The sequence below is a fragment of the Mesoplodon bidens genome (assembly GCF_964165515.1).
Source record: "Mesoplodon bidens genome assembly, chromosome: 12".
In the NCBI taxonomy this organism is placed as follows: domain Eukaryota; kingdom Metazoa; phylum Chordata; class Mammalia; order Artiodactyla; family Ziphiidae; genus Mesoplodon; species Mesoplodon bidens.
In genome coordinates this window covers 45,312,155-45,324,611 of record NC_138168.1, presented here as the reverse complement: position 1 = coordinate 45,324,611, position 12,457 = coordinate 45,312,155, and the positions used below count along the sequence as shown (strand labels likewise).

Here is a 12,457-nt window from a genome sequence, read left to right as displayed (position 1 = left end):
ACATATTTTTTTCATATTTGCCCTTGGTACTATGAAGATGAATGTTTCATTTAAGGTAATAAAAATACATTGAACTGAAATACATTTGTCTCAGCCTTCTCGAGAGAATTTTCACATATGAAATTTTTTAAAATTCTAAATGTTACCTGAAGAACTTCTCTGGTGGTCCAGTGGCTAAGACTCCGCACTCCCAATGCAGGGGGCCTGGGTTCGATCCCTGGTCAGGGAACTAGATCCCTCATGCCACAACTAAAGATCCCGGGTGCCGCAACTAAGACCCTGTGCAGCCAAATAAATAAATAATTTAAAAAATAATTTTACCTGAAGTTTATAAAAAGCACTTATTTCTGCCACCCCTACCCAACCGTGCCTGGCTCTGTCATGTAGGTGATGCTGCTGATGCCACTCTAGCCTCTCCCTCTGAAAACTCTTTTCTCTAAAAGATGATTTCTTAATCACAACAACTTCGTTATTTATAATGAGAAAACTAACAGCACGTCAGTATACATTATGAACACGACCGATTCAATATGCCAAACTGATTATTCCTGTTTGCAAATCTCAGTTATGCAAAGAAAAACTAACCAGAATTAGCCTAAGTTTCCCCTCTACCTTTCGTTGCCAGTGTAACTTATCTCCCAAAGAAATCCAGCCAACTTTCGTGCATGCCAGAACAGTGGTGGCAGGCTGTGATGTCGAGTCAGCAAAATGTATTAACAAACTAAATTAACTGTCGCTACCATGGGTCAGAACCCGGAGCCTCTGATGAGAATGGCTCATCTCTCCGTCCTGTTGTGATTAGCATCTTGAGCTGTTCCCTTCCTCCATCAGTCACTCCCTTTTCCTGTTTTCTTCTCCTAGCACTCCAGTTCGCGCCTGAATTACCAAAGCAGTGTTCAGGGATCCTCTCAGTCCCAGAGCTCACTAGGCTATTCCTCCTCATCTCAGCAGAGCGCACAGTACCACCCATCTCACCAGGCCCACCGCTACTGACCCGCTACAGCCAGAGCGGGTCCAGACTCCAGCAATATGACGTCTGCATTGAAGAGAACCAAAAATGCAAACTCTGATGCTGTTTAAAACTCATCCACTTAGGAGGAAAACTATTTGCTGAGCATTTTGCAGGACTGATGTCTTTATTGACTTAAAGAAGATTTTCGTGAAGTTTCCCCAGCACCCTTTCCCTGCATGTGTTCCATTGTGACTTCTCTGATAAAGCGTCTGATCTAATCCCAGCACTTAACTTCTGTAACCTTCAGCATTTTGGGGAAGGATTTCCTGGTGCACCTTTCTCATGCTGTAGCAATCTCTATGATTTATCTTTTCAAAGCTCTTTTACTAGGATTTTAATGTTTTAGAAACAGGATGCCAGTGGTGTATAGTTTTGTACTTCATGAACTGATCTAGCAACACAGGTAAATATGCACCTTTTAAAGCACTATGTTGTTTTCACAGAATATAACTCTTTTGCTCATGGAAGTCTTAAATGGGGACTGTTACTGTCCCACAGTACTTTACTATTATGTTTTTATTTCTCTAGTTTCAGGGAAGGTCTAATAAAAAGACAAGTGGTGATACAGAGGGAACCTGCAACCAAAAACAGCCTAGATCTTTGCAGTTACTATGCTTTATGCTATGAAGAACTAAAGTATGGTAATTTTTACATAACCATTCATATGGAACTTAGTTCCCAGAATCATCTTATTCTGAATAGTATCCAGTAATTAAGAATTATAATTTTAACCTTCATGTAGCTTACGTCTACTTTAAAAAGGGTTTCAAGAGCTTTGATGAAATACAGTCCTCTGGTGACCCACACCAGAAAACTGAAGAGAATATTAACTGCACTAGGATTTCTTTAAGGAGTAATGTTGATCAAAGGGAAGGAAAAGCTTTTAGTGTGTATTGTACATAAAGTTGGCTTCTCTAAAGAACTGTTGGTTTCTTCACATCTGGGTCAGTTTGAGTAACTTTCTTACATAATCAAGGGTACTCAAATAGAAGCCTGCAAATTAATCTGCTTTTAAAATAAAGAGCAGTGTTCTCCATTCGTATTTGCATTAGACATAGAGTGACTATTTTTAAAGCATGTTAAACATTTAGGTTTTGTTCATGTTTAAAGTATGTATTATGTATGCATAATTTTGCTGTTATTACTGAAACTTAATTCTATCAAGAATCTTTTCATTGCACTGAATGCTTTCTTTTGCCCCTAGGAGAAAACGTAATAATTGTGCCTAAACTATGGGCAGATAGTATACGACCTATTAGATAAGTGCTATTTGCATTTCTACGATCTATGACTTAGAGGCTGAGCTCTTTCTTAGCCAGCGTAAGGACGCTCAGCAGAGTCACAAGGCAATGTAAAGACGTAGGGCTCCCATTGTAATGTAAGGGGCAAGAAACGTGTGTTCTTCTAAATGCTACTAGCAGCACCAGCCTCGTTTTAATGTGTTCTTGAGCTACAAGAAATAGCTGATGATTGTATATGCAAGTTATATGCAGTTTTTAACTCTTCTTTGTGAACTTATCTACCTGGTTATGATACTCTGGGTCCATATACAAGTAAAATAAGTTTTAGACAGAAGCCAGTATACATTTTGCACTATTGATGTGATCCTGTAGCCAGCAAGGACCTTACTGATCTCAGCATAATAATGCTTATCAATAACAAAGACTATATACAGTGACACTCATCAACACTGAAGATGAAACTGTTGACATGCTCCACTGGAAGGAATTTCTGATTGTCTCCATAGTAATTTACCCCTTCCATTTTTGCAAGTGAGAAATTAGTAGCCCTCTGCGTAATGTAGCTACCCAAGTAAAGTTCTGTCCTGTGACCTGCACCCTCACCTCGTGCCCAGCATTATGCTGGGGGGTGAGACACAAAGGGCAAGACGTACTTCCTGTCCTTGAAGAGCTTGTGATTGATTCCATGACAGGAAGCTTTCCTGGGATGACAGGCTTATAAATGAAACCATCTTAGAACATGAAGGTCTATTCGTTTACTTCTAAACCCACTTGGAGAGAGTTATTATTCCAAATTTTGCTCTGCAATAAACAAGTGTCATGGAGACGTTTTATGTTTATCTACCTTCAAGAAAGCCAGCAATTATTAATATCACCACAGGCATTAATATATATTTGAAACGTTCACAGCAGCCTTTCAACAACAGTTGGGTGGCCCTTGTAGGCAGAACACAACTAAGTGTTTGTAGGAAATTACAATGAAAATAGCTCTGTTCCTGCCCTCAAGGAGAGCTTACATTTAGTAAAAGACAAACCCAAATATGTGCATGAACCAAAATATCATGCCCCTTAATACTTTATAAGCAACTTTGATATAAATCCTTGTGATATGTGCTTATATGATCATGGGACTACCCTGCTTTCCTTGTATGTAGTGAATTTTAGTGGCAGAACTGATACAGAAACCGTGAGGGGATTGTTTTCAGTTGCTCCCGGTGTTCTCCACACAGGATCTAGCCAGATATGCCAGTTACATATGTGACTGGGTTTCTGGTCACTGCACTGGTACTGGCCCTTGCCTCCTGTGCTCTTGCCTGAGAGTTGGTGATGCCCACTGGTGCTCATTACCCTTTGAAATAATTTTGGTTCATAATTTCCTTTTCCTTGTAAAGGGGAACAGAGCCTTTAACAGACTTATGGGCCCTAAAACTGTGGGACCTCGAAGGAGACCTGTGAAGCTTTTTGAGGTTAAAATTTACCTTTTTGGTCCCCAAATGACCCCATTCCTCTTTAAAAATGTATTACCATCAATGTCCCCTGAGAATGCAGGGTGGACTTTCAACCCAGGGGAGGTTATGGGAAGGAAGGAAGGAATCAAAGTGAAGGTCTTCTGCGCTCCATAGTACAAATCAGTTTTCGAGTTAGCTTTCTGGTAAGTTTTGTGTTTGGGAAAAGGGATTCTAGGGTTTCAGGACAGCTGAGTCAAGGGTAAGGTAGCCTGGTGGCAGGATTGATACTATGAGGCTGAAACAATCCTTATGATGAAGTAGATCATGCAGTAACATACAAAAACCAAGGACATGTATATTTTTATATCTGTGTGGTTTTAAAACTTTAGTACTTAGAACTTCAGCCTTCTGCACTACTCTTTTGCTCTTGTAAACGCAATTTACATTTAAGAATGGAAAGGGATGGCATTTGCTTACCTGTTCACTGCCTCATTCCTGGTGACGCAACTGCTAGTTGTATGCCTCTAAAAGGATGCTGTTTTCTCTGCTAAAGATAAAAGAAAAGAAAAAGTAGTTGGACAATAAGACTTGCAGCTTAATCTGCTTTGAATGATTGTCTGTAACAAACTGTACAATGAAGGAATATTCTATGAGAATTATAAATCCTAACCTCTATCGTGTTGTCTTTCTGGGGAATGGAGAAAGGCAGTGAAATGGCAGTTAGACTAAAGGAGGCTTGAAGGATTCAAGTATAAATAATATTTTATGTAAAACATAGCTGTTTAGGCTCCTTAATCTTCCAGAATGGTCACAAACATCATAAAGCAGCGTTCATTGTTTCAGGATGTTTTAAAGGTGTCGCACCTCAGGCCACGCCTACTCTTCTGTGCCATCACTGCAAAGGAGCGATGTGTATCTATTATATGAAAAAGAATCCCGAATGCACTCTTATCCCTTAAATATGTAGTAAATTAATACTATTTAATTTTTCTAAAGATTTGTCTGTGTAGACACTAAAGGTATTACACAAAAGCTGGACTGAAGATGTCCTTTTTAACAATGTAAAGTACTTTTTATATATGTTATCTAGTATATCCTCTCTAAACTGCCTAGTTTGTATTTCCCATAATTCCTATTTGTGAAGTGTACCTGTTGTTGTCTCTTTTTTCAGTCATTTTCTGCACGCGTCCCTCTTTATACGATTATAGACATGACCGTGTGTGCTTTCCACACACTGCTGCGAGGTGTGCACTCAGAGCCAGCTGCCCCCGCCCCTGCACCCCGCCTTCCAGCGAGGCTTGCTCTGCCGGGTGCAGGATGAGCTGCTGCTTTGGAGCCGAGTGTTTCCCGCTTTTGAGTTGTCCTGACATCCTTCCCGAAATGACTGTTAAGATAAAAATAAATTACATTGCATTTATTTTATATTCTTGGTTGTAATAAAATTTAATTGACTTTGTTTCAGTGTGGATTTTTTTTTTTTTTTTTTTTTTTTTTTTTTTTTGCGATACGCGGGCCTCTCACTGTTGTGGCCTCTCCCATTGCAGAGCACAGGCTCCGGACACACTGGCTCAGCGGCCATGGCTCACGGGCCCAGCCGCCCCGCGGCATGTGGGATCTTCCCGGACCGGGGCACGAACCCGCGTCCCCTGCATCGGCAGGCGGACTCTCAACCACTGCGCCATCAGGGAAGCCCCAGTGTGGATTTTTTAAATATAGGAAAAACTCTTGTTACAACAACTTTTAATGTTAAAATTTTATGTGTGTGCCTCGAAGCTTTTCAGATTACACTTGTCCTGCAGAGATGCAAAGTCTCCCTGTGAGCTGCAGTATGTTATTTTATTCAGGATGCTTATGATGTCAAAAAACCAAAGAGGCAAGGCTTGCAAATACCTCAGAAGCAAAATTACAGTTTTTTAAAACATCTCTGGCGGAGATATCCTTTTTAAAAAAAAAAAAAAAATGGGGCTTCCCTGGTGGCACAGTGGTTAAGAATCCGCCTGCCAATGCAGGGAACACGGGTTCGAGCCCTGGTCCGGGAAGATCCCACATGCCGCAGAGCAACTAAGCCCGTGCGCCTAGAGCCCATGCTCCGCAACAAGAGAAGCCACAGCAACGAGAAGCCCACACACCGCAATGAAGAGTAGCCCCTGCTCGCCGCAACTAGAGAAAGCCCACATGCAGCAATGAAGACCCAACACAGCCAAAAATAAAATAATTAATTAAAAAAAAAAGAAAATTAGAATGTTTTAGAGAAAACAAATAGGCAGCATTTTGTGGGTAGAGTGGCATTGGGAGTTTCTCCTTTTATAAGGACATTCTGTTGTACCTGGCTGCCTCTTCTTACAACTTACTTGATGAATCTTCTATGGTTATTCCAATGGTTAAAGGCATCATGGAGTGAACTGAAGAATGTTTAAGTGACATAAACACAAAACTTCATTTCTATTTAAAATAGATATTGTACATGTCCAAATGCTTCACTGCTTGACACAGATTGTATATTTAATACTGTGATACTTATAGGGTAGAGCTTCTCTTGGAAAACCTCTTTGACCACAGCTGCCTTTCTAAGCAGCCACCTGGGTAAGAGAAAGCAGACGACTGCACAAACCCCTTACCACTCCTGGGAAAATAGCTTGCAAGTATGGGTCTATCTCCCTAGCCAACTGTAAGTTCTTTGTGAAGGGTCTGGGTTTTATTCCTCCTGCACTCCTAGCACCTGGCATGATGCCCAACACAGAGCAGACAATTAACATGGCGAGTCATTAGCATCAGTTTTGTACATTGGCACAGAATTCCTTGATATGCTGTATTTGTATATGGACAGGGATGAACCAATATATTTTTGTTCCATGAATAATGAAAATGCTAGAAATAGGCATTACTTTATTTTTTTCTTTTTAAAAATTTATTTATTATTGAAGTATAGTTGATGTATAATATTATATAAGTTTCAGGTGTACCACATAGTGATTCATAATTTTTAGAGGTTATACTCTATTTATATAGTTATTATAAAATATTGGCTATATTCCCTGTGTTGTACAATATATCCTTGTTGCTTATTTTATACAGAGTAGTTTGTACCTCTTAATCTCCTACCTCTATCTTGCCCCTCTCCACTTCCCTGTCCTCTCCCCATTGGTAACCACTAGTTCTCTATATCTGTGAGTCAGTTTCTTCCTTTTTTGTTACATTCACTAGTTTGTTGATTTTTTAGAGTCCACATATAAGTGATAACATACAGTATTTGTCTTTCTCTGTCTGACTTATCTCACTAAGCATAATACCCTCCAAGCCTATCCATTTTGCTGCAAATGGCAAAATTTCATTTTTTTCTATGGCTGAGTAGTATCCCATTTTATATATATATATATATATATATATATATATATATATAATGGGATATATATGTGTGTGTATATATATCACATCTTCTTTATCCATTCATCTGTTGATGGACACTTAGGTTGCTTCCATATCTTGACTGTTGTAAATAATGCTGCTATGAACATTGGGGTGCATGTATCTTCTTGAATTAGCATTTTCATTTTCTTTGGATATATACACAGGAGTGGGATTGCTGGATCATAAGGTAGTTCTATTTTTTAGCTTTTTGAGGAACCTCCATATTGTTTTCCACAGTGGCTGCACCAATTTACAGTGTACAGTGTTCCCTTGGGGCATTACTTTCTTAAAATAGGTTCATTTCTTATATTTTTTGGCTGCAAAGTCATAATAAAATATCACCCCAGAGGAACAAACAATTCAAACTGCATTTGAATAAAAGATTAGGCCAAGTTAGTCATACCTGCCGTCTTCTTTAGATGCCATCTTTCCTTTGGTCCTCCTAGAGGAGGGCATCTTAAAGCCTTGCATAGCATTTATCTAGCAGGCAGCAGAAAGCCAGCTTGGACAAGCAACACACAAACATAACAGGAAAATTTGTTCATTTGATCTAAATGAGAGAATATAATATAGGGGAAAGAAATGAAAATACTGACTTAAAACATTAATATATATTTAGCACATTCCTCCTGATATTTCACACTTTCTGCTCTCCAGACTTGTGCAAAGTACTGTGTCCATTTTTTTCACACAAAGATGCTATTAAGGACCGGATGTTTGTGTCCTCCCCCCAATTCTTATGTTGAAGCCCTTATCCCCCCGTGTGGCTGTTTTGTTGGAGATGGGATGTTTATGGACATAATTAAGGTTAAATGAGGTCACAAGGGTAGGGCCCTGATCCAATAACATTAGTGTCCCAGTAAGAGGAGACAGAAGAGAATGCGCTCATGCCTCCCTTCGTTCTCCCCACTCCCTTCTCCCTACTCTTTCTCTCTGCCCTTCTTTTTCTTCCCTCCTCTCTCTCCCCCCAACCCCCCCTCCCCAACATGTGAGGACACAGCAAGAAGGTGGCATCTGCAAGCCAGGAAGACAGTCTTTACCAGAAACTGAACGCTGCCAGACTGATCTTGGACTTCACAGCCTCCAGAACTGTGAGAAAACAAATTTCTGTTATTTAAGCCACCCAGTCTATGGTATTTTGTTATAGGAACCTGAGCAGATTAATACATATTTTGAACCAAGAAGTAGGGTGCTACAGTAACCAACACCTAAAAATGTAGAAGGGGCCTGGGAACTGGGTAGTGGGTAGAAGCTGGAAGATGTGCATGCTAGAAATATAAAGTGTTAAAGGCAATTCAGAAAGAGAGCTGGAGAGAAAGCTTCCATCTTCTTAGGATAAAGAACATAAATAATCATGAATAGAATGTTGGTAGAAATATGGACATTAAATGACATTCTGGTGAGCTCTCAGATGAAAATGAGAAACAGGTCATTGGAAACTGGAGAAAAGGCAATCCTTGTTACAAAGTGGCAAAGAACTTAGCTGAACTGTGCTCTAGTGTTTTGTAGAAGGTAGAATTTTCGAGCAACGAAACTGCTCTTAAAAGATCTCTCTTGCGGTGGTGGGGAAGATGGACTGGGTAGGTCCAACACACAGAAAGCATGTTGGAAGGCATACTGAGGAGGAAGAAGATGCACCTTAAACATTTCGGGGACTTCCTTGGTGGTCCAGTGGTTAAGAATCCGCCTTCCGATGCAGGGGGACACAGGTTCAATCCCTGGTTGGGGAACTAAGATCCCACATGATGCAGGGCAACTGAGCCCGTGTGCCGCAACTACACAGCCCATGCGCTCTGGAGCCTGCGCACCGCCACAAAAGATCCCGTGTGCCACAAGACCCAACACAACCAACAATAATAAATATAGAGAAGGGCACGTAACTCAGACCAAGGAGGTAGAGAATACTCTCTGAAAGTCATGCTTGTTTCAGAACCAATTTATGCCTGTGTACTTGTTACTGTATTTCTATAACTTAATTACATATTATAAATTAAAATCTGAGTAAGATAAATAAATTAAAAATTTTTTCAGACTTTTGTCTTCCTCTGGTCTTGTCTTTTGCATTCATTTTCTTACATGCATTGGTTGGTCCTGGGCACCCACCTTTGAAAGATCTGGTCCTCCAAGAAAATGCTGTCATGTACCAACCTTTTTCTTTTGGTTGCAAGATCAACCTATATTAATTGAAGCCTATAGATCTTAAATTATAAACAGGATGTTCAAGATTTGACTGAATTCAGCTGCAGGTGCCATATCTGAGTTGAAAATGCATGATTAAATCTCTACTGGTGTAATTCGTAAGCAGTAAAATGCAGAGATCTTAAGTGTATAGTTCAAAGAACTTTGAGAACTGTATGTATCTATGTAACAAAACCCAAATCAAGAAACAGAACATTTCCAGCACTGCAGAAAATTCCCTCATTCTCCTTTCCAGTCAATACCCCACACTCACAGAGGCAACCACTGTTCTGCCTTCTATCAACAAGTATTAGTTTTGTCTTTTTAGAATTTCATTTAAATGGAATCATACAGTTTGTACTCTTTTGTGTCTGGATTCTTTGACACTACATAATGTTTTTAAGAATCACCCATATTTGATATATCACTAATTTGTTTCTTTTTATTGCTGAATAATATTCCGCTGTACAAATATACCACAATTTATTTAGTCATTTGTCTGCTGATGGACATTTGGATTGTTTTCTGTTTGTGGTTATTATGAGTAAAGCTACTCATATTTTTGTAGTTTTGTTGTGGACATACATTTTCATTTCTTATGGGTATACTTAGAAATGGAATTGTTAGGTCATAGGATAGGTTTTCTCTTTAAAAGAAACTGCCGAAGAGTTTTCTAATTTTGTATCATTTTCTACTCTGTGAGTAGTGCATGAGAATTCCAGTTGCTTTACATTTTCAGTGACATTTAATATTGTCAATCTTTTCATAAATCGTACCAATGTTCTCTTAGGTCAGCCTCCCAAGTCAATAAAATTAGAACAAAAATAAACAAATGGGACCTAATCAAACTTACAAGCTTTTACACAGCAAAGGAAACCATAGACAAAATGAAAAGACAACCTATATAGAATGGGAGAAAATATTTGCAAATGATGAGACCAACAGGGATTAATTTCCAAAATATACAAACAGTGCATGCAACTCAACAACAAAAAGACAAACAACCCTATCAAAAAATGGACAGAAGTCCTAAATAGACATTTCTCCAAAGAAGACTTACAGATGTCCAATAGGCATGTGAAAAGATGCTCAACAGCGCTAATTATCAGAGAAATGCAAATTAAAACTACAATGAGATATGATCTCACACTGGTCAAAATGGCCATCAACAAAAAATCTACAACAGTAAATGCTGGAGAGGGTGTGGAGGAAAGGGAACCCTCCTACACCGTTAGTGGGAATGTGAATTGGTGCAGCCACTGTGGAGAACAGTATGGAGGTTCCTTAAAAAACTACAAATAGAGCTACCATATGATCCAGCAATCCCACTCCTGGACATATATCTGGAGAAAACCATAATTCGAAAAGATACATGCACCCCAATGATCACTGCAGCACTATTTACCATAGCCAGGACATGGAAGTGACCTAAATGTCCATCAACAGAAGAATGGATAAAGAAGATGTGGTACATATATACAATGGAATATTACTTAGCCATAAAAAAGAACAAAATAATGCCATTTGCAGCAACATGGATGGACCTAGAGAGTGTCATACTGAGTGAATAAGTCAGACAGAGAAATACAAATATATGATACCACTTATATGTGGAATCTAAAAAAAGTGTACAAACGAACTCATCTATAAAACAGAAATGGAGTTACAGATGTAGAAAACAAACTTATGGTTACCAGGGGGTAAGGGAGGAGGGATAAACTGGGAGATCGGGATTGACATATGCACACTACTATAAATAAAACAGATAACTAATAAGGACCTACTGTATAGCACAGGGAACTCTACTCAATATTCTGTAATGGCCTATATGGGAAAAGAATTTAAAAAGTGGATATATGTATATGTATAACTGATTCACTTTGCCGTGCACCTGAAACTAACACAACATTATAAATCAACTATACTCCAATAAAAATTTAAAAAAACAAAAACAAATACCATGCCCTCTTCTCAAGGTATGATTAAGTAAATTTGATTTGTTTTTCTCATGAAATGCTTAAATAAATCTTAACTAGCTTAAAAAAAAATGGGCAGAAGACCTAAATAGACATTTCTCCAAAGAAGACATACAGATGGCCGATAGGCACATGAAAAGATGCTCAATATCACTAATTATTAGAGAAATGCAAATCAGAACTACAATGAGGTACCACCTCACACCAGTCAGAATGGCCATCACTAAAAGGTCTCCAAATAACAAATGCTGGAGAGGATGTGGAGAAAAGGGAATCCTCCTACTCTGTTGGTGGGAATGTAAGTTGGTTCAGCTACTATGGAAAACAGTATGGAGGTTTCTCAGAAAACTAAAAGTAGAATTACCATATGATCCAGCAATCCCACTCCTGGGAATATATCCAGACAAAACTATAATTAAAAAGATACATGCACTCCTATGTTCGTAACAGTACTATTCACAATAGCCAAGACATGGAAACAACATAAAAATGTCCATTGACAGATGAATGGATAAAGAAGATGTGGTACATATATGCAATGGACTACTACTCAGTCATTAAAAAAAAGAAATGATGCCATTTGCAGCAACATGGATGGACCTAGAGATTATCATACTAAGTGAAGTAAGTCAGAAAGAGAAAGACAAATACTATATGGTATCACTTATGTGGAATCTAAAATATGACACAAATGAACCTATCTATGAAACAGAAACACGGACATAGAGAACAGATTGTTGGTTGCCAAGGGGGATGGGGGTTGGGGGAGGAGCGGAGTGGGATGTTGGTGTTAGCAGATACAAGCTTTTATATACAGAATGGATAAACAAACAACAAGGTCCTACTTTATAGCACGAGAACTATATTCAATATCCTATGATAAACCATAATGGAAAAGAATATAGAAAAAAGAATACATATATATTATATAACTGAATCACTTTGCTGTACAGCAATAATTAATACATTGTAAATAAACTACAATTAACATATATTTAAAATATTGTCAATTCTTTAAAAAAATTTTAGCAATTCTAATATATATGCATTGGTATCTCACTATGGCTTTCATTTGCATTTCCAAGCTGACCAATGATGTTGAACATTTTTTCATCTGCTTATTAGTACATGAAAGATCATTAGTATCATCTTCTTTTTGTGTAGTGTCTAAGACGTCTTTCCACTTTTAAGTTG

At 38.6% G+C, this 12,457-nt stretch overlaps 1 protein-coding gene across 4 annotated transcripts in view; it reads left to right on the top strand.

Annotated features, from left to right (window-relative positions):
- CDK19 (cyclin dependent kinase 19) overlaps positions 1 to 5,157 on the top strand; it is a 185,160-nt gene extending 180,003 nt beyond the window's left edge. For 3 of the 4 annotated variants that reach the window (XM_081251249.1, XM_081251251.1, XM_081251250.1), the window contains one exon: positions 862 to 5,157. In XM_081251249.1, the coding sequence (XP_081107375.1) occupies positions 862 to 993 (132 nt within the window). In that variant the 3' untranslated portion in view covers positions 994 to 5,157. The remainder of the gene's footprint in view (positions 1 to 861) is intronic. The other variant, XR_014017232.1, reaches the window with a different exon arrangement.
- The last annotated feature ends 7,300 nt before the right edge of the window (positions 5,158 to 12,457 follow it).